This window comes from Pseudochaenichthys georgianus, chromosome 6, assembly GCF_902827115.2.
Source record: "Pseudochaenichthys georgianus chromosome 6, fPseGeo1.2, whole genome shotgun sequence".
Lineage (NCBI taxonomy): Eukaryota > Metazoa > Chordata > Actinopteri > Perciformes > Channichthyidae > Pseudochaenichthys > Pseudochaenichthys georgianus.
Window position 1 is genome coordinate 35,452,940 of NC_047508.1, and position 23,364 is coordinate 35,476,303.

At 40.7% G+C, this 23,364-nt stretch overlaps 1 protein-coding gene and 1 long non-coding RNA gene across 4 annotated transcripts in view; one reads left to right on the forward strand and one right to left on the reverse strand.

Moving 5' to 3' along the window:
* Positions 1–23,364, reverse strand: part of LOC139434062 (uncharacterized) — a 100,506-nt gene that overhangs the window by 57,878 nt on the left and 19,264 nt on the right. The window lies entirely within an intron of this gene.
* The window catches only part of shisal1b (shisa like 1b), a 42,530-nt gene that overhangs the window by 4,731 nt on the left and 14,435 nt on the right, over positions 1–23,364 (forward strand). For all 3 annotated transcript variants that reach the window (XM_034085973.2, XM_034085972.1, XM_071203567.1), the window contains exons 2-3: positions 14,306–14,510; positions 22,444–22,660. In XM_034085973.2, the coding sequence (XP_033941864.1) occupies positions 14,444–14,510; positions 22,444–22,660 (284 nt within the window). In that variant the 5' untranslated portion in view covers positions 14,306–14,443. The remainder of the gene's footprint in view (positions 1–14,305; positions 14,511–22,443; positions 22,661–23,364) is intronic.

Sequence of the window (23,364 nt, forward strand, 5' to 3'; positions counted from 1 at the left end):
TGAAATATCAGCTTAAAGGCTAAAAAGTAAACCACGGAAATATATTGGTTTTCACATCTGACAGAATACAGACTTCAATTTGCCTTTTTGAGTGCCCTGGATCCTCTTATCCCCCACTCACCAAAAATCCTTTTGAACTATTTCCAACAAAGTGTATACTGCAACTGATTAACTGAAAACAGCAAAGGCAGTGAAATAAGAACATACTTCGCTCAATCCAAACAGCAGCATGTCGTCACCGAGTGTGCCCAGAAGTGTCTTGTTTTCTGATCTGCATTCATTTGGTTCATCTGGTCTGTCATTGTGACATCTCTCTCCCCGGGGTTCACAGCAAGTTCCCCGGCCCTGCGCGCGCGTGTGTGTGTGTGTGTGTGTGTGTGTGTGTGTGTGTGTGTGTGTGTGTAGTATGTGTCTTTCTATATTCATTCGTTCATTTGTGTTGATCTGTTAGTGCGCCTGGTGGAAAGAAGGAGTTCAAAAGAGCAAAGGCGTGTGTACAGTATATATGTGCACTGAGAGAGAGGCTGACAGACGCAGGTTCCTTGATGAAAAGTTGCTTTGATGCCGGCTTCCCCTCAGTATATGATTTAACCTAACAGATGATAATCTAGCGACGCACACGAACACTCGGTGCCTAGTCTCTACCTCCATGTGGCCCCTGTGTACTCTTCAAAGGCAGAAAGCCAACTAGCATTTTGTGCTATTATACTGTCAACGTTAACATCTGTAGCCCGCTCCTCCCGCATGGATTCTCCCTGACCTTTGGGCAACACGTACACCAGCAACACAAGTCCAACCTTTCTCTGCTTGTTTGCAGCTGATACAACTTTAAATGTTTGATGCAGTATTTTCCTCTTCAATGTGTGTATGTACATTGCTTTGAAGTGTGTTGCTTCTCCGGGGGGAAGGGGATGTTTTCTTATTGGCATCACGAAACGATTCCTCTTTTTGTGCAGTTACTGAAATGAGAAGCTGAAGGTATTCAAACAACAAACAAGCTGTTAAAAATTCAGACACCCAGTGGCTTTTTGAAATGGTGTGTGTGTGTGTGTGTGTCTGCGCGCGCGCGTGTGTGTGTGTGTGTGTGTGTGTGTGTGTGTGTGTGTGTGTGTGTGTGTGTGTGTGTGTGTGTGTGTGTGTGTGTGTGTGTGTGTGTGTGCGCAACTCAAAAGGGAAGAAACATTACATTGATTCAAACTCCCGAGACGTTTGTAATATTGACTGAAAAGAAACTGTTCAATCACACATGAGTGATCTCTCACGAGGGAAATGTAATACTGCAACATGTAATAATGTAATATGCAAATGTGTATTCATGTTGTAGTATTAGTGTTCATTCTTGTTTATTACCATGCATACATAATAAGCTACATCTGTTTATTTTGGTTAACAATTCAATTAAAACCTTGAGGGAGGAAGTCAGGGGTCTTCTCTCTTGGGGGATTTGAACAGAGAACACACTCGAAGAATAACCATACTGTTGACATAGCATGTACATGTTTGCATGCATGACCTCACTCTAAATCAATCATCATTATTGGTCGGACCTGTGACCAAATCAGCTTTTCCACGTGGCCTCCTCTTCGACTTCGTTTGACCTCTAGGTGATCAGTGTGAAATGTGACTTGGTGATGATGAGGGAACGACAATATTCTTGTTTTGTTTTGTGAGTCAGTAGGAATATGTATGTTCAAGTTGTTTACATTGCTAACAAACCACTTTATATTCACACCACAGAGCATCCTTCACATGTCAGAGTCAACCAGAAATACAGACTATGTACTAACAGTAGTAAATCCAGAATGGTAAAATACTTACAGACAATACTTGTATTTAACTAGCTAGATAACTTAAAGAACTGAAGAACTATTTTCAAGATGTACCAAAAGTGTGAAAACTAAACATTCTCTTCAGGTCTTACATATAATTTGTATTGCTGAATTATTAATACTGATGCATTAACATGTAAGCGGCTTTTTAGTAGTGTAGAAATTTGACGAGAAACAACGGTTAACTACTGGTATAGTATCGGGTAATCATCTATTTTAATAAACATTATGCCATAACTGAATATTATTGTTTTCGAATAAAGCGTAATGTGGTGGAGTAGAAGTATAAAATAGGAGAAACATGAGATATAGCACAAGTACCTCAGAATTGTCTAAAGAACATTACTGGAATATATAGTTATCTTACAAACAAACAAATACATTTTGGCAAACAAGCGACAAGTTGTTTTTGTCACACTTTCAGCTACGTTGCCTTTGCAAACACAGAGACCAATTTAGATGTAATCTATGGTATACAGTAACTCCTCATTTACAGAGTCTTACAAGCAGGTTACATTACAATACTGTATGTACTGTACTGTATGTGCTCCTATGTGACAAAGAACAAGATGTATAGTTACATGTATTGAAATCAACAGGCAGATAGTACAGTACAGTAAAGCCACTTCAACATCAGTAGAATACACTGTATGCCTCCCAATCCACACCAACTGAAATGCTCTGCGCTCAGCAAGGTCCATATAAAGCTGTGTGTCGGCCTGACCTCCCCCCCCCCCCCCCCCCGAGGTGTTGCAGGGAGGGAGCAGATGCGAGAGACAGCAGAGATGCATGGGGAGAGGACGAAGGGCTAAACGTCGGTCGGTGTCACACAATGGATGTTGATTATAGAGCCGGAGGTGCAGCAGAGCCTCCGTCACTTTAGCTCAGCCGTGCAACATCGAGAGAAAAGCTTTTATCACCAGATAAAAAGGAGCGTGTTGTCAAGGTAGAAGCTTAAATGCATTTGCAGCGTGGCAAGGGACGGGGCCGAAGGAACAGCTAGGCACGCGACCTCTGGATGAGCAACGGAGATGCTCGCTTTATTCTTGTTGGAAGTGATAAGGCATGGAAGTACTTGATTTGGTCTTTGTGTCAACATTGTACAGTATATGGACATTTTCAGATTCTATTTTCTAGCAGGCTTCCCCTGAGTGGCTATCTGGCTCTATAGTAACTGAATGCTACACTATTTTCACCTCACTAATAGTTAACTGAATTGTCTGCTGTGTGGTGCTGAGCAGGTATTGTACACTGAGCTTATATTGGTGTTTCACTGAGAACAACCTCATGGTGCAGTAAGTACACAATGATATACAGTTGGAAAGTTAAGTACAGTAAATAATAACTGTGGGTTGAACGTAAAAACGTAAAAGGTGTAGCTCAGATGGAGCAACATAAACACCATTTTACATTGTGTCACCTTTCTTTTAACATTGTCATTTGTTATGTTATTATAAAATACCTGAGCCAATTCCATTAGCTGATGAGGACTGTGACACACAGCTAAAAGCCCTAAAATAACTATTTATTTGGCCTTTGAAACACAAAAAACATCTACAGCTTTAACATGCACAGATAACATATGGCAGTTAAATATATTTTTCTCAAAAAAGCAATAGCTCTTCTTCTGAAAGACTATTGAAGTACAGTAAAGATTGTGCCTCTGAGCCAGCAGTCATCGTGGGCAAATCTCTGGGGTTTTTCGCCCTCGCTCAAAACAATACATTATTTCAGTTTCTCTTCCCACCGGCGGTACACCTCATTGTTAAAGCAGAAGACACATTGATGCTGGCGTTGGTACGAGGCAGGAAATGCATTAATGTGGATAAAAGCAGTGTGCGTGCGTGCGTGCGTGTGTGTGTGTGTCTGTGGGAGATAGGGCTTTTGTTTCTTAAGTCAGCCATCACTGAGCCTCCTGCTTTACATATTGTAATTGCACAAATCAGAAAATCCTCATTACATGGGGTGTAAACTCAACTGTTATGTGTGTGAAAATCGGTCTACATTTTAGCACTGAACGTATGTGCTCACCATGCCGACAGAGATAATGTATTACTTAAAGACTCGCTATAATCCATGAGTCATTATGGGCTCAAATGACTATAATTATTTGATTCGCCATGTAATGTAATGTCTGGAAATAATCCCTCTCTCCAATAACGACTAATAAGAATTGAAATATATGCAATAATCACGTCCACATTATCAGTGAATAACAGCAGGTAACTGCTAAAAAGAAAATTCATTTCAAGTCAGATAAATCATTTCTTTCAGAGGAGACTTCAGAGCATTTAGCAGAAACGTATAATATTAGAGCTTATAGTTGAACTCACTGGCATTTGGGGAGCAATTCAGGACATAATGGAGGTTATTATTCCCAGGAGAACCGCCAAACTCATGCAAGCCTGAGTTGAGCTCACTCTCCGTGGGTCAGTGTCAGGACAGCCTTAATGAGGTTTAATCCCACTATGAGGGCCAGTCGACCAACACTTCCAGTAATGATCCCTGGGACGCCCCACAAACCTTGCATTTGAAGGTTTTTCTAACAGGCCATATAAACACGCTGCCAAAACACCATTAGAGTTTGGATGCGGAGTATGTGGATTATTATGGGTTCTCATCGGAGGTATTCTTGGCAGTATACAGTGCGACCGCTGCCCTCGTGCCCTCTGTGACCTCGAGGTGTTCGAGAGCTCTCCACATCTCTACAGGGAATCTGTCACGGCTATTTCTGGGCTTTAGTCTGGGGTGTTAAACCTCTTAAAACCGACTATTGTTCAGGAGGGTTATCTGAGGGTAAACCCACACCATGAGTCCAGGGAAATGTTGGATCAGACGCACTCCAAAAAGCCACTTTGGGTTATTATTTATCCTGGTATTTTTACTGCATTGACATTGGCAACATGAGAAACCTATAAAAACAGAGTCTTCTAATCACATATAGTAATAGGCTATATCTTATGGGTGCTCTCTGTCCATTTTGACAGACTTTCATATATTGTTATATATTATTATTATTATATTATTATTATATATATTGTTATATTATTTCATATATTTCATATATTGTAAATGTAAGTTTCTTTGTAAAGGTTGCAGTTACATGTGTAGGGTTAGGGGTCCATTTGTCCTTTGTTCCCTATAGCCATTCCTCTTTGTGTTTCAAAATGGTATTCCTGCTATAACAGTTTCAATTTCAAATCCATAACATTTTCAATAATTGTTTAGGAATCTCTTGCCAAGTTAAAGGCTAAAAAAGAGATACATTGATGGGAAAAGTGTGTAACCTACAACAAACCAAACAAAATATATACATTAGTGTCTTTACTGTTCCAGGCCTGTTTATTGTTGGTTTATTAGTATTGAATACCGTGAGATAGCTGTTGGAGCAGAACAACATGTTTTTGCAAGAGCCAACTCTCAGTTTAGTGAAGCTCAACATCCAGGGTGGTCTGTGGAAACCTACAGTAGAATATTAATGCACGCCAAAGAGGAGACATTAAGATTCAAAACACTGCTTTGTTCGATCTGCAGTTTTGTCATGCATTACTGTCCCATGTCATTATTTTCACTGTCTTCATTTTTTAAATTCCCACAAGGCTATTTGTCTGTGGGTGGAAGCTATTTTAAACCCGGGGTCAGGAAGATGATGACGGGGAATGTTTCCAAGAGAAACCAACTGAGCCCAGAGTGGGGTGTTAATGCAAACAAACAATGCTGGCTTGTGTCTGGGAGATACTGTTCTGTCTGTCTGCATCACACACAACTGATACAGGATATGTCTCCTGAACCCCGGAGCCAACACACATCCAGTTCTTCTGCATGAGTCACAGCCAAACACCAACAAAAACAACTGAATTTGAGGTCTAAAGCGCCGATGCGTTGACAGATGAGGGCTTTGTGTTGCCTGCAGGCAGCTCAAACCTTAACGGAGCTGCGGTTGTAGGGAGCTGCTGAGGAACAATTCCTGGAGTACTTTCTTAGGCCTCGAAAGTGACTCTAATGTCACAGCTAGTGTGTCTCTGTGACATTTAGCAGGAAAACTCAACACAATCTGTTTGATCAAAGATATTCTTGTAAACTAGAAGATATGCTGCTCCACAGTAGGAGTTCTACTCAAATATTTTGAAAATCAATCTTTCATCGACTACTTTTTTGATTAATCAATGGATCATCTATCAAATGTTAACAAGTCCCTTAAGCGAAGTCTTCAAATGGCATGTTTTGTCTGACCAGCAGTCAAAAGCTAAGGTTATTAACTTTCAACTGATATTGAATAGCAGCTGAAACTGACTCGATGAATCAATTCACTTTGGAGATATCTGTAACTATGTTGAACCAACAATTCAGGAAATATACACGTATGTTTGTATGTTTAAGTCAAGCCTGATGCTGCCTTACACATAAAATGATGATCGCATCTCTTCAACACAGTGAGCTATACGGCTTATTAATCAAACAATACTACATCGGATAGGTACATGGTATGCCGGTACCCAAAGGCCAGTAATACTGTATGGTGAGACATGCTTAAAGAAATTCAAAGGAAAACCTCTTTGACAGTGCTTCCCGTCCTCTTTCACATGTAAACCCTTAGGTTGAAGTGAGCATTGCTACTTTAGTTTTTTTTTACCTATCATGCAAAATGCACTTTTTGATGTATTTTATACATAAATATGTGTCCCCGGTGTGTCGGAACTCACGCAGCGTCAGAAAATAAAACCCTCTCTCTTTTCCTCCGTACCCATCTAAAAACGGGGGTACAACGGAGCTGATCCAGATTTGCGTCCGATATGATGTAATATCGTAAATGTGGACCCACGGCACTATCAGAAAGTTGCTGTCAGAAACAATGACGACTGTTTTGGATGTAATATGGTCGGTGTTTACATTAGCATCGCTAACACTCGGAGCTAACCTGTACTGGAGAGCATGTGTGTGAAGAAGCAGGAAATAAAAAGGAACTCACCTTGTGGTATAACCGGCAAGAGAGAAAGCCTTTGAGCTCCAAACTGTTTCAGAAATAATCCTTGATAATCCATGATATGGCGTTTCATCACGGCAGTATTTAGTTTAGACAGTAGCTGCCGGGTCCCGCATGAGCTCAGACCCATACTTTTTTTTATCAATATTTTTTTAATTTTAAAGCTTTATCCCCCAAATCAGCACTTTTGAAACAGGAAGTGAAACAGAGGGATATGAGGCATGGCTAGAATGGGTGATCTGTTTGGTATTTTGAGCAAAACACTTCATAGACATGTTTTTAATATATTTGTATATATCTGATACCTATGCTATTGCCTAAACATAGCATGATAGGTGACCTTTAACATTACAACAATAGTTGTAGTGTGGTTAAAATGCCTAACATGCAGCCCAGTGATTAATCAACTTAGTATTTCAGTGCTATTCAAAAGCCTTTTTCTGTTATCTAATATCAACAACCTTAAATATCCAGTTTCCCTTACAGCATCAATTGAGATTCATTCATACTGCATCAGAAACAAGACCTCTGCAGATCTGTATTATATTAAATAGGGCTCCAAACAGTTTCATCCCCCCACTGACTTTGAGACCTGGATTGTATAATGAATTCAACTTATTCGACTCCAGTAGATGTCTCATTAGACGTCTCTCCTTCACTGCATGCATATATTTACTGCCAAGCAACTGTTTGTTTTCTGTTCATTTCTGATCCTGTCAGGAATAGACTCCTATCCTATCAGCTGCTGGATGATACTAATCCCTTGGTGTTCTGACGTGTTATAATTATCCCTTTCCGTCGTTCTATTTGGGGTTAAAACTTGAGAAAAAGGATCAGTTTTATTCTCCTATCACCTTGGACTATATTTGATTGCTTATTCATGCTGAAATGAGGCTGTTGCAGTGAACCTGGTGGTTTAATTCAAGATATATAGAAAAATATAGAAATATAAACTTCAAGTCCTGCTAAAGTAGATTGTCCTAATCAATGTGACTCTGTTTTTTCCATTGCTACAAGGCTTACTGGAGCTTTGTAGGAAGAAGTCAATCAGAGTTATTATTCTGGTAAGATCCAGGGAGATACTCAGAAAAATACCTCTATTATTTTAAAGTTGCCTTGGTGATCCAAATTGATGATGAAGTGAAGAATGGTTTCCATCAACATGACAGCCCTCAGCAGGTAGAAGCACAGCAAGCCAGCAGCAGATGAAACTTTGATTACAGTTCTTCTCTCGTGTTAAGCTTACAAACCATTACCAAGTCAAAAACTGAAAAAGACCACCCATGCAGAAGGATGGCTGCACTCAACAAAAGCGGAGCCCATTATATTGCCGTATTAGCCAAACTCTCCACAACAAGCTCTATGGCAACCCTTCTGTGTTATTCAGGTTGACTGTATTCATTTCCTGTACAATACACCGTGGGTGCTAATTATCAGACGCTACATCTTCTGTGACGTAAATGTCTCCCAAGCAACATCAAGCCACCAGACCAAAACACATCGCTGCCTCTGGGCTTCATTTAGAATATTTGATCTGGGATATGTATTCAGACTGATTATATAAACCAAAGAACAACCTGTTCCTAAGTCAAATGTATGTGCAGCTCTGCAGCTCTGAGCTCCTGGTGATACAGTTATTCCCCTGACAGTGCTTGTTATGCAAAGCCTGTCTGTTTGGAGCAACTAACACACAAGCAAAAACTACTGGAGAAATGTTCTGCGTTTCTTTTTATGGGTAATTAGGAAATGTGTTACCTCAATGACTAAATCACTTTTTGTACAATCTTTATTTTTGTTGTTGATTTGAACTATTTAGATGAAATAAATATACTAGCAAAGAAAGTAGGATCCATGAATCAAACTCCTATTATCTTTACCTTTTTAATCCCGCTGTCTGATTTAATAATAGGGGAGCTTTCATTTAAAGGTCACCTATTATGCAAAAATCCACTTTTCATGTCTTTTATTTACACGTGTCCCCTCTGGGTAAAGAGATTCTGAAAGAGATTTGTCACATTCTTCATGGGTCGCAACCCACATACTCAGCTCTGCTGCCCATCCCACACATGCTTGTTCCTCACAAATGTGGTACCCTTGGAAAGGTCAGAAAACAGGCTTTCCAACTGTATAAGATGTATTGCCAAGAAGCATTGTTGCCACAAAGAAATCATCTACCAAACACAAATGTCCTTGTCCTTGTGAAAAACAGTTTTAAACTTTCAGGGCAATACAACTAAATGCAATGTTTATGTAATAGCATTTAAATCAGCATCATGCAGCTCAGCATTACATTTGCTCAGAGCCTGAGGTTATTATTATTATTACATGGTCTAAAGAAGGAACACACTGTCAACAGTACATTCTTACCAGTAAATAATATTCTGGTTATATTTAACAGTAAGAGGAATTGCTTTTGACCTACAGTCAACTTATCTTGTGAAATGAGTTCCAGCTGTAGAAAAAGAGGATCCTTCGTAGTGTTGGACATCAGTGATGCAAGGGAAAACGTTTTCAAGGTTTCAGTGACAGGTTGAGTTTTTAACAATTTTGCATGGATTATTTTTGTCTACAGTATGTGTGATGGAGATACACTATAATTATAGGCAATACAAACCAATCATTTCTGCAGATTACGTAACATTTTCACATTAAATATACTTTCTTTTTCAGTATCGTTATAAAAAAGCTGGTGTTTCAGTCACAACCACCTCTGGCTTCATTTGCCTTTTTAGAACAAAATATCTCAATGAGCTCCACGTATTGAAGTATAACACGTTTTGGACACTTGTGAGATGAGAGCTTTGGTATCAGGAAGGTTCCTTGAGTTTAAGTATCATAACGTTATAGGGAGAACAAAATTGTTCGCACTCACAATCAGTTTGAATCCTTCTTTTTAACAGTGCTTACCATAATAATCATGAAACCAGTTGTGCTGGAGAGGAAAGGTATAAAGATGTTAAAAAAAAAAGATTGAAAAGGACCTATAAGTAAAATATTTCATATTGTTTTATGTTACGAAAAAATTCCTTGGAGGTGCACCTTCTTACGGTGAGACCCTGGTTTACAGCCATGCAAAGCTCTGTTAACATGACTTGGTCTTGTGAGAAACTCAACACAAACCTCGGACACTACAACCATCCAGTTCAGGCCTCAGGCTGCCACTCATTGACAATATCGCTGCACACAATTCAACTCTGTGCCAATGGTGATCATTAGATCATAGCTCCGAATCTCCCAACATGGGCTCGTACCCTAATGGAGCTCCATTGGGCTGCTGAGTGGAGATCTAATTTCATCACAAGTGAATGAAACCCAATTTATTATGATGACAGTCAAAGGGAGCATCAATTAGGCACGGGGCTCATGGCAGCAGAATACTGATCGCCGTTTGGACGCGAGCCCATCAGTAGAAGCAGATATGAGATGCAGCCAGACACACACACACACACACATTTCCCGAGTGATGTGGGTGTCACATCTCTAAACTGCACCTCAGTCCCGCTGCTCACAAACGTGTGTTTTAGCGTGATTGATAACACACATTAACACGGATTAAGACCCAGCGTAGCAACAGAGAGTGTATTTGTGTCCTCTGAGGAAAACACAAACCTAATAATGAGGCTGAGCGAGTGCATAAATATCCAACTACTATCCTCCACAGGAGATAAAAGGTGTATACTCAAAATGACAGGCATAAATGTTTTAGCTAAAAATAAAGTTAGGTTGTAGCAGGAGGGAGAATTCTTATGTTGAGATCCTGCCTTTAAAAACTTGAAAGCTTCTTAAATGAAAGACTTAGCCGGCCAGAAAGCACAATAACATGTTAGTGACTTTAAAGTTAATGATTGAACAAAGATAAGACTCGGACAAGGATGTTCATGAGATGAGGAAGCGTCGCATAATCACTGTGTAATCTGAGAATAATCATAAATCTTCCCGTGCACGTTCCCTCGTCAAACATCTGACAGAGTGTGGTCTTCTGCGGTGTGCTCATGGTAAAAAAATGCTGTTGGATTCAAAGTGGTAGCTGTAGTAATTGGTCACTTAATAAGTCCTTCTTATCTCAGGCAACAATAGAGTTACACAAGCTCTGTGCTTTTGGTTTGCTAGGAATGTGTTAATTGTTTATATTTGTCATCTCATGCTGTAACAGCCTTTACATTTACTCTGAGAGTGGCTAACCCCGAGTTGTCACGGTCTTTATGTATATTTTAGTTGGTAGCAAGTAGCTCCATCTGTGTTGCACGCCTGTTCAGCGGCGCAGTACATTTCAGTCCCAGGGAGCGATGCACTGTGTACCATGTTGTGTATTTACATGTTCTGCTTCACTACCATCAGGCTCATTACACAAACCCTTCACATCCACTTCTTCTTTGCAAACAACTGCAGAGCTGTGATGAAGTGAACCTTGCCCTTGTGCAGACAGTACAGCACAGGCAGTAACGTCACAATGGTGCGACTGTGACCAGATAATGTGTTGTAAAAGACAACAGCTGCAGAAAGAAACCGGAGTCTTGAGAAGATGGGAATCCCTCGTCAAACTGCACATGTTGTCAACTGACAGTAGACTACACTCAAGCTCTCGCCAGAAGTAAAAAGAGAGGAAAACATAAAAAAATGCTACTTTAACAAGTCTCCTGGGATCTCAGCTGCCTGGCTTCCTGAAGAGGGAACAGCTTGTCCGATCAAAACGCTTTAAAAGACTCCAACAGAGGCAGCCTGCTGTGCTCCACATCCGCATTCTGTCCATACAGTACAGCTTTGTGTATTGCTTTGATCGTGTGCAACCATCAGCCCGTGCTGTTTGGATTACGTAAGAAAGCGGGGCAACACGAGGGAGCTCGAACACGTAGAACAACAGTAACTTACTCAGCAGCTGACAGGCAAAGGGAATCTCCAAGGTGTTTACACAACTTTACTTTCCCACAATACATTTGTTTTGTTTGGAAGGCACAATTAAAACAGCCACATATTTAAGTAATGCTTGATTTCACATTCATGCGGCTACACACCATGTTTCTAACCAGTTAGGGTCTTCATCTGCCCCTGAGGGAACACACACACATATATATATATATGTCCTCTCAGGGGAAACCCCCTGGCTATAGGAATAGGGTCCCATCTAGATTCAGTTAAATCGGGTCAGGTAGGATCCCATTGTTTTGCTCCAAGTCAATATGTGTGTATGTGTAATACCCGAGTAGATCTAAGCACCCTCACATTTGATCATGTGATGTTTCAAGATCTTTTTAAGGCCGTTTGGTAACTTGGGGTGAATCCTAAGGCTTAAAGTACACAGATCGTATACGAGGCCCTTTTCAGATCAATCGTCTTTTTATGAACAAAAAAAATATTAAGCACATAGAGTTTTTAGAGGTAGGCATCACCCAACCTTCTCTAAAATCTGAAGTCAGCTATGCCCGCGTTCTGCATGGATTAGCCAGGTGTGCAGTGATGTGAAAGCTGTGAAAATGGTTACGTGCTTCGTCTCTCTGCACATTCTTGACAGCCCGCTTTCTGTACTGGCAGCATAGTATAGTATATATACACCATACTATGCTGCCAATATGTATACCAACCACATCATCATCATCATCATCATCATCAGGTAGCTGCTCTATGAAATGATATATCACTTTGGGATTCTGACATGGTGAATGACGATCAGCGGTTAAGTGAATCAAAGTGGCGTCTCAAAACAAAACTTGCCCCTCAGATTTCTGTGTACCAAACTCTGCACTTTCTTCACCAAAACAACTTGCAATCATTTGAGAAAAAGACCAACCGGATACGGAGGTGATGCAACATCCCACTGGATGTGATCTGCCATAGCAGCTCTCCTACACTTCTCGTTGTTGCTCTTTATATGTTGTTGCTATCTTTCTGCTGCCAGCTGCTGTCGGCTCGTCAATCATTCAGGACTCGAGTTGTGTTACACATTGCATGCAGCTTCTGCAGGGAGAAGGTTTCACTTTCTTTGCACAAACTTACAGCCAAAGCCCTCGGGGGTCTTGGGGTCATTTGCACAGGCTGATTCTGGTACTTAAAGTGAAATTGAATACGTCATGTCATGAATATTGGAGATTGTATGGCATTAAGGAGCAAATACGCATTTTTCCAACCCTTTTCAGAACGACCTGGTATAAAGCTTGTGCAGATAGCTTTGGTGTCTTGCATTTTAACCACCCTCAAATGTAAACAAACCATCCATTATCGTCCCAGTTTTCGGCTCTTGCTGGGTTCCTCTGTCACATGTGGGGCCACTGATAAGAGCTTCAAAGTCACATTCAACAACAAGGTGATGCTCAAATTTACTAAAGTAAAGCCACTGCTAAATTCAAATGGTTCATTGACGGAGTTTGCAATACATTATGATTGATTTCACCCTTAACTTATGCATGGGCAGGGACCGTTTACGTGCAATGTCCTCCAGTACTATTAAAAGGAATAATTGCCAAAGAACAGGAACAAGCTTGGCTAAGCACAACGTTACGCCACCCCATTCATCTATTTGAGCAACAGTGAAGGGATATCTGTGACACAGCTTTAAATCTAACTGTACAGTGATAGATGAGATCACAAACTCCCAGGATGCATCATTTACAGGTAAACTGCTCTTCAGCAGTTTTGCCATCAACACTCTGAACTGTGCTGAGGGAGCAAGTTCTGTTATTCATTTGGTTTATAAAAACATTTATCTGAGAAAGCCATCTTTTTATTGCATTTTCTTTACTGCCAAGTAGTTATATAATAAAATATCTGCTGGCTATTAGAACATTCTTTTTTAAATCTTAGTTCTCAACAGGCTAAACTGATCAAAAAGCTAGATAAAAGTTCAATATTAATAAGAGAAATATATTTATTATACTCTTAGTTCTCTATTCAATATGTTTGGAGTGCTGACATGCATCAGTAAGCATTATTTGTTCTTCCAGGAAAGTTTGAAGAAAGGCAGAATTACTGATGCAACCAACCGTAATGCTTTTTATGGGTTTGTAATCCGTAATAAAAAATAAGTAAATATGATTTAATAATTGATTTATCATTGAAAAGTGAATCCTCTATTAAGGTGATTTGCATGCTTACTACCTGATTATAAATGCCAAATAACATACTCAAATGTAATGGACTTGTCAATCAAACTAAATATTATTGTTGTTATTGGTTGTTTGAATAACATGAGCAATAAGTACAATACTGTAAATCTACAACATGCGTTTCCAAATCTAAAATGCTAGCATAGAGTGCAAACATTCCTCCTGTCAAAAACAGAAAAGAAAATGTTACTATGTCACTATAGGGATGTTGGCTGGAGTGCCACTTTCAATTTAAATGAATGCCCAAGCCATCATATTCTGTAAACCTGAGGACAGATTTCGGACAGCATGAAGGGAGCTCTCTGCCAGACAAGCTGTCCACACAGTGGGGAGGAACTTCCAGAAGTCTGAATCAAATGTCTCCATCTTTCCTCTCTCTGTCTTGTTCCCATCAGGAGTCCTGACTCCCAGCAGCAGCAGCCATGTGAGAGGAGCTGTCGACAAGCAAAGGATGCCCACGCCCAGCTAAAGCAGAGCCGCCCCCCCATCCATCCCCTCTGCTCCCTCCCTTCTTCACACATGAGGACGAGAAGATGACTATCACCAGCCGGCAGTCCTTCAATGTCCTGACGGTCATCTTCCTCCTGCTGTCCACTGCAGGTCTGTAAAGTTTTCTGTGTGCTTATCTGTCTGGCCTTCAAAAGCTTATATTTATTTTATTACATGGGCCTCCAGACACTCGTATAAGATGTTCAGTGTTCTTAGATTATATAGGCATGCTCGAAGCAGCTTCTATAAACGTTGGATGCTCCAAAATGTCACAGTCCTTTACAGAGTGAGCCAGCAGGGCCATGAACTAAATACAGAAAACAACCCTAAAATAAACAGTTTTAGTCGGAGATAGAAGTTGACAGCTGATGGCCTGAAGTTAAGTCAGAGACACTTAAAGGTAGGGTAGGTCATTCACTTCAGAAACACTTTGTTATATTCCATGGAATGCTCTTTATTGGACAATAAATACATACAAATATTTCATCTGTGGAAGCCGTGGAGCTGTAAAAAGAACGACCAGTTATTTTATCCGGGCCGATGGCCTACCTGCCTGTCAGCCTTCCATCTTGTGCACAAACTTATCTCGTGCCCTCATTGGTCATGTGCGTGTTTGTGTGTGTTGGAGGAGGGGCTCTGTAAGGAAGGGGCAGATTTTTCCGGCTGCGTACTTTCAAATTCTAGCGCACTCGAGCTGGTTTCTCCAAAATTACCTACCTTTAACTTAGAAACATTTATTGTCAAAATATAAAGTGCACTTGGCAGGAAAAGCGCTAAACCTCAAGGTGCTGTGTAAATGAGGCCATGCTGCATAACACTGTGAAGAGAGCACATTATAACCCCAAAAGATAGGAAAGAAAGAACCCAGCCAACACATATCTCTCAGATAACATACATTATGCACAAGGGAAAAGATGCCAACTCCAGTTAAAATGTGACAAGATAGGGCAAGAGGAAGGATGGCGGGGAAAAATCGGCACAAAAGCTAACGGGAGAAGAATTAGCACCAAAGTAAGAAAGGGAATGCTGTTAATGACGAGCTAATCAAAAGAAAAGTAACGCATGTTTTAACTTTACCATAAAAATGCATTTAACAGCAAACAGAGACGGGTGTTATACCTGGATTTCCACGCTTGCTACACCACAGAAAACTATATCTTCTCTGGAATAGAGAAAATCCCTGCCATTGCAATGAATACTGTACATTAGAAACCACAATGATTTAATACAATAACGTGACCGTATATCCAACTTCTAACTAAGAAGTGGATTTATTTAAGATTCATTATTTATTTGAATCAAATCACTATTCAATTGTAATTGATCTTCTGTTTTGTTGATGAAATCGCCTAAAAAACCATAACGTAAATAGTGAAATATGTGAAAAATATAGTTAGAAAGTTACATTATCAAGTTTGGTTTGACCGACATTAATAACAACTTGAATATATTCAATTGACAATAATATAAAAGAAAGAATAAAAGCATATCACAATAGAGAAGCTAGAATCAGGATTTGTTGATTTGTTGATTGATAGGTTGATTGAACACTCTGTTGTCCTATTGGTACACCGATGGAATGCAGTGTGTTTTAGAAGAAAAACATTTCTTAGTGTGAGTGAAGTCGTAATAAACTTCATGTGTAGGCAGCGAATGGTGTTCAGATGTTGAGGGTTTTTATCCGAGTGGTGGAGAGCGAGCCACAGCCAAGCCACGTTGTTAACTGTATCCTAAATATTAAGAGGTGTTAATGAAATTAAGCAGTTGCATGTGTTTACAACTGTATGGTTTCCAGCAGCTGTTGTTCATTTGAGAAGCCAGAGACTTTCCTTTAACTCTTTTATTTTTAAAGCTTTACGTCATTAGAGGACTTTATGGTCCACTTTCCATATTGAGGACGTCTGTTTCCTTAATGCCAGTGCTTATACCGACCAACTGCTCACCCCTCCTTCACATGCAAGGAGTTATCTGGTATAAATAACACAGGTTGATTGCAGAAGCATAGTACACCAATCAAAAGGGTCAAATAAAGGGTTTTCTCCCAATAAAAAAACACCTTTAACCTTTAATCCTACTGTGTCCTTCAGCCCTCTTCATTTCACCCCCACTAATGCTCCTGGTTGTCACTGGGAAGATGGCTGGCCACACCGAGCTCATTATAATCTAAAAGAGCTCTCTCCTTTCAAATGCTGATCGCTCCCTGTCTGAGATTGCTGAAAGACTTCAATCACCCCGCAGCAGGAGTGGACCTTGAACTAAATCACAGCGACAACACTTCTACTGCCAGATTTTAGGCGGCCCTGGTGAAAGGAAACTGATTTTATTTGTGTTTAGACTGAGAATTATCAAGCAAAAATAAATCAAAGAGGTTTATTTATTATCGAATCAGCAGATGACACACAGAAATGGAGCCAGATTGATCAGCATTCTTTCACACACACATACGGGTATTGGGCCGAGGGCGACACCGTACTTCCGGTATCCGCCATTTCACGCGAGGTGCAAGCAGAATATCATAGTCTATTGGCTTAATCAATATCTAGTCAACTCTAAAATGCCACATATATGCAATGGCATGATAATATTATTGTGACAAGTGGGGTATTCACTTGGTGTTTCCAGAAATTAGACGTAGATGCAGCCAAAATCGACGAAGGCCACTTTCGAGGGTTGTTTTTCCATACATCTGCAGGCAGTCTGTAAAGGCAATCCGACAACCCACACAGCTCTAGTTTACGCTGGTAACGACCTAGAGCACACCCCTCAAGTCCAGAGATGTAATCCGAAGACATGCAGTGATTTCTTCGGTCGTTAATTCAGAAAAAAAACCTAGTGCGCTCTGTCTGGCTACATTAGCTAGCTGTTTATATTAGCACCTCCAGGATATTAGCACCTCCAGGAAAATGGCGTATTTATATATATATATATATATATGGTGCGCGTTGCATTGTGGGTAGCTCGTGACGTCACTGTGTGTGAAAGAATGGCTGTTATCATCGCAGGACTTGAGCTTTCGCACCCGGAAATTGAATCAGAGTTTCACATTTCTTGCAGCTAAGAAATAAAAAAATTAATGCTGTCAAAATTATCGCGTTAACGGCGGTAATTAATTTTTTGAATTAATTGCGTTAAAATATTGAACGCATGTGCAGAATGGCCCGCCCCATACATCCCACCAGTGGCAGTGGCAGGGTATGGCTGGGGTAGGCAACACCCATACCAAGAAATGGCTTAGCCCCGCCATGAAAAATTATGTTAAAGTAAGCAAAATAAAGTCCGCCAACTCGCGGAGTAAATTGCACAGACAGCAGTTAGTAAGATTGATTTCAGCAGCCACACGGAAATACCGAAGACCAGAAACGGTTTTGAAAACTTTTGTCACGTAGTGATCGTCTTCTCAATAGAACATCTTTGATAATGTCTTCTGGCCAATCAGAATCAAGATAACGGTGTGGTGTTGTTGCAGGAAGTCCAGACGGAGAATACTTTTACTGTAGTACAGGGGTGCACATAACTGGTACGCAGGTTATGTGCGTAATCTGAAATACGTACCGTCACTTGTGTCACAAAGCGCATTTGCGTACGACAGAGTCGGTCTCCGTGTGCACAGACAGGGCTGCTGTTAACGTTGGTCTCTGTACAACGGAATTGTGCCAAAACTACGCCAACCGGCTGCGGAGGGGGACTCCCCCCCTTCACTGGAGAACTGCGCTAAAACAGCTGATCACAACGGTCACACTCTGTGGTCACGAAGTACTCCACTAGCCCCCCCTCGTCCCCCCCGTCGACTTTCCTGAAGTACTCCCCCGTTGATAGAAATTAACACGTAATGAATTAAGACCCCACGGTTTAATGATTGATAGGTGTGTGGGCTGTCTTTCATTTTGACACACAGAATTTTTTTATAATAAACATAGATACTGTATGTGAAATGGATATATCCGCCTTCTTTCATTTATCTTTCCATTCCCAACAATATACATAAAGAAATGGCATATTTTGGACATGGTTTGAATGGTGATTAATCTGATTAAAAATGTTAATCGTTTGACAGCCCTAAAAAAAATATATATGTGCAGTTATTTAATAGCAATGTAACCATCACACAGTCAGGTCGAGTTTATTTTAACTTTAAAAGGGGACCTATCATGCAAAATGCACTTTTTGATGTCTTTTATACATAAATGTGTCCGCGGTGTGTCAGGGAACTCATGCAGCGTCAGAAAATAAAACCCTTTCTCTTTTCCTCCGTACCCAAAAACAACGAGCGGATACAGATTTGCTGCCGATATAACGTAATTTCGGATGGTGGACCCACAGAGAGTTGCTATCAGAAACAATGCCTGACGTGTTTTGGACGTAATCTCATCTTTGTTTACATTAGCAAACCTCGCTAACACTCAGCGCTAACCTGTAGGCTACTGTAGAGCACATGTGTTTAAAAAGCAGGAAATAAAAAATGAACTCACCTTGTGATAAACCTGAGAGAGAAAAAGCATTTGAGCTCCGTACTGTTTCAGCTATAATCCTTGATGTGGTTTAGAACAGGATGGCGTTTTATCACAGCAGAATTTAACTTTATCTCCGGTAGAATTCTGATCAGGCATTAGCTCCGCCTCCTCTTTTTTTTATTTTCAAGCTAAGAACCCAACATCCGCGTTTCTCTCACCTCACTTATACCAACGCAACTCCGGTTCAAGCTCCGTGCTAGAGCTTTTCAGGTTCAGAACCGGTTCTTCGGTTTAGCTCCGGCTCTTTTCACACCGCCCAGAGTCATGACGTAACCGTTTGCGTAATGACGTAACCGTTTGCGTGCCTGCTTCATAAAGCCAAACCGAGCTGAAACCCCTCACAGCTGACACCGACACCAACAACAATGGCCGATTGTGCTCCAGCTTCCTCTGTACCGCTTCGTAAGACCAGATTCCCAGCAGGTAGTGGTCTCTTCAGTGGACCACTGCTGCTTGTTAAGTTTCTCCATCGTTGTGTACAAACTGGATAAAATGCCGGCTTTTTGTTGTTGTTCAGGAGTTGATCTGCCCCTGCCCCTGCCCCCGCCTCGACGTAAGCGTGACGTATGCAGTGCTTTTGCTCTAGCCGGACAATTTTTTGGTGCATGAAACGAACCGGATTCCGGAGCTAAGAGGCTGCTCCGCTGCGGTGTGAACAGGAAAACCTGGTGCTTTTCAAGCTCCAGCTCCGAACCGGCCCTGAAACACCGTTGGTGTGAATGAGGTATAACAGGGCTGCAAAAGAGGGGTTTGAGCAGTATATGAGGCATGGATACAATGGGTGATCTGTTTGGTATTTTAAGCAAAAAACTTCAGACATGTTTTGTACAGGTATGGCCCTACAATATATTTTTCCAATATAGCATAATAGGTCCACTTTAAAATTGTCCTTCGAAGCATATGTTGTTTACATTTCTGGCTCCCAATGTTAAGGAGTAATTTAGGATCTGGATGTACAAGTGTCATTACATTCTTGGGCTTTGTTTTAAAGGTTTAAAACAACTGTTAGCTTGTTTTAGATGCTATTTAAGTTTTAAAGTTTTCTATTTCTGATTTGTGGCATATTTTGTGTTAAGCCTGTCTGTTTTTTATTGCTGTTCATATTTCCCTCTTATTGTTCCTTATCTTGGCCAGAATGAAAAAGAAAAACCCGACTGATCAAAAGTAAATCAAATAAAAGAACTAACCAGCAGATTTTATATCAAACTACACTGCTTACAGGGTCTGGAGCATTCAATCTTGGTATTATTATTAGTAATATAGAGTAAGAGCAGTGACGTGCGGTGAGGTTCATGGCTGGTGGTCAGAGTCAGATTTTTTAATACAAATATTATATGTTTACCTTAATCGAAATATTCGGTTATTTTCAAAAGCTTTTTTAGTCTGATGCTTCGATACATTTTAAACAGACCGTTCAACAAAAGGATATCGAACATCTAAATATTGGATTGTTCTTTCTTCGTAAGATCCCATTTTCAGTACAATTGGGGTCTTACCTTGACTTGAAGATGAAGTCCATGCTATCCTCCTGGACAACAATCTCTTAATTTTTTGTAAAAGTCCTCCTTATCTTCCTCTAGTTTCAAAAGTCTAGTTTGTTGTTTGCGTCTACGGTCTCTGCGTAGAATAACAGTAGCAACAAGAACCTGTGGGCTCACTTGCGCCCCCTTCAGTGCGGCAGAGGTTATGAGACCTCCCCCGGCTGCGATCGGCTATTCTCGTCTACTTTCGAGGCGAGCCGCAACGCGTCTCAAACAAGCCTCCTTACGGAGCCTCCTTACGGAGCCTACACACGGCGGCGTGCGTTGCCGCTTGGAGGTGGGCGTGTCTTGAGCTTGGGGAGTCAACGCGAACAACGCGACCAACAACCAATCACATGAATGTCCCGCCCCGGACATACAAAGCAAAGCATTCATGCTACATCCATGCTGGCTAAATATACTGTCTATGCTTGCTAGCTGTCCATTCAAACGAAGTACACTGGATATAAACTCCCCAAACAAGCGAACCTACCAGTTTCACCCACTGTCTCTGCCACCTCCCCCCATGCCTGGCTCCTCCGGTTTGTATCCCTGTATGTAAAGAGGGACTGGTCATAGAGTACCGGGTGATTCCCTACCGCCACGATAATTTTCTCCTCCATTTTTTGACATATGGGAAATAACTGCGGTCTGGCTCTCCCAACATACACACGGATTTGATTGGCTGACGCCTCCGTCGAGGCGGCAAAAGTAGAACATTGCTCTACTTTTGCAGCGAGCACCTCGAGAGAAGCTACGCTTTGCGCCCACAATTCAGTTCGGCGAATCGTGACGTCACCCCATTCAAAGTGAATGGGCAGAAGCGTTGAAGCGGCAACGCACGCCGCCGTGTGTAGGGGCCGTTACTGTGGGCTTACGAGAGACAGAGCTCGTCCCTGCTTCACTTCTCATCGCGACCCGTAGTTGTAGCGGAGCTCTGCAAATTTGCTGATTTTGACTCTGAAAAGCGATTGGAATCATACATAAATCACATTTACAACACAGATCAGTGGAGATGTTTTATTATTATTACTATTTAGTTTTTCTTTAATTGTTTTTCCGTTACATTGGAGTATGACAGGGGAGGCTCTGCCCCTGACTGCACGTCGCTGAGTAAGAGTAGACAAACAAATGCTGATACGGATTGGTTTCGAAGGCTTGTGGGTACTTCCAGTTCCACTGTGATGTGCATTTACTATCATCAGCCCCATAAACTGACACTAATCATATCTGGTTCATTTCTCAGACAGATTGGTCATTTATTTTCATCAGATGGAGTCTCAACTGCTGCTAACGTAGATTGTTGATTTCATTTTGCATTATTGGTTGCCAGACTTTATATCAAAAACAATATTGTTATTTTTCCCTCTGAGGCAGCAAGGATGCTCAGATGTTCTTCTCTTCTTAAGCTGCAGGCACTTGAATGCACAGCTAAAAATGAATTTACAGGAGTATTATTTGTACCGCATATCTGTGGATTCCTTCACAATAAACGTACAGTATATCTACTATTCTTCTGATGTAGAAAATGCTGAAACTGGTCTGAAGAGAATCCATCCAGAGGCAGGTTTGCATCATAACCTAATGGATCATATTTACTCAATGTTTTTGAGTTGCTGTGTTCCTTTAATAAAACAGATGATGGATCTTTTTATCAGGTTCTGGGTGCTTAAGGCTACAACTCCTATCTGATTATTCCTGCTATTACAATGTGATTTTCTGTTTCTAATCCTTATTATAGCATTCAAGTCACATCTTCTCTGAGGCTAAAGAAAAGCATTCAGTACTTTCTAGTTTCGCCGCTGCAGTTTGAAAAGGGAGCCGTTTTTCATCAATAATTCAAATAAGGGGTTGTCATTTTTTCAGGGAAGGGAGGGAAACACAAACTCTTACAAGGTCATGAGTCAATTTCAACGTGTGATTGTGTTTTTGTTTCCTGACGTACTGAAATACCTCCTGTCTGTTTATTTTTTTATTTAACATCTTATTGTTTGTCCTTTCACAAATCCACAGCGCTCTCAGCTCATTACCGTGTGTGTGAACCGTACTCCGACAACAAGGGGCGTTACCACTTCGGCTTTCACTGCCCACGCCTCTCAGACAACAACAAGACCTACATGTTCTGCTGCTACCACAACAACACCGCCTTCAAATACTGCTGCAACGAGAGCGAGTTCCAGGTGGTCATGCAGGTCAACCTCACCACCACCTCAGACGGTTACGCACACAAGTAAGTACAAAACAGACACGCTATCATTTGACCCTTTGACCTCTTTACACACCTGCACCAGCACATGCTCTGGTTCATTAGTCCTATTTTTATTTTCTGGTTCAGTTTGAGATTTATTTGACTATGAAAAACATATTGAAGCCTGGAGAGTATTATGATGAAGAAACATTTATATGTCAATATCTACATAAAGTCCTTTTGTTATAGGCACATAGTAGGACTGTCCCTTTTAGATTGGCTTTTTGTTCAAGTTCTCCTGGTGGACCAACAGAGGCTGTTTTGAAATGCAAATTAAGTTAATAAATAACTTTAAAAAAACTTAAACTTCACTTTTTGATAATGTGACAGCCCTAGATCAAACTGTATGCACTCATGTATTTTTATTGTGTAACATTTTACTAAGAACATTTAAGAAATGCATTTGGATCTTCAACAAATAATACATGATTATGATGGACAGTCAGGTATGTTGGAAAATAATTAAATCCATGGATGAATAACAACCCAGGCATTAGACGGAATAGCTACTTGAATGCCTTGATTTCCAGAATCAATGAGCAACATTTAAAGTGCTTTATTGATGGGTTCAGTGTTGCTCTATTCACATCAGAAGCTAATCCGTTCTTCTTTGGGCTATGATGAAATTCTCACGAAATTCCATTGATATCACTTTTGTAGTTTTTGAGTTATACTGCAATGATAAA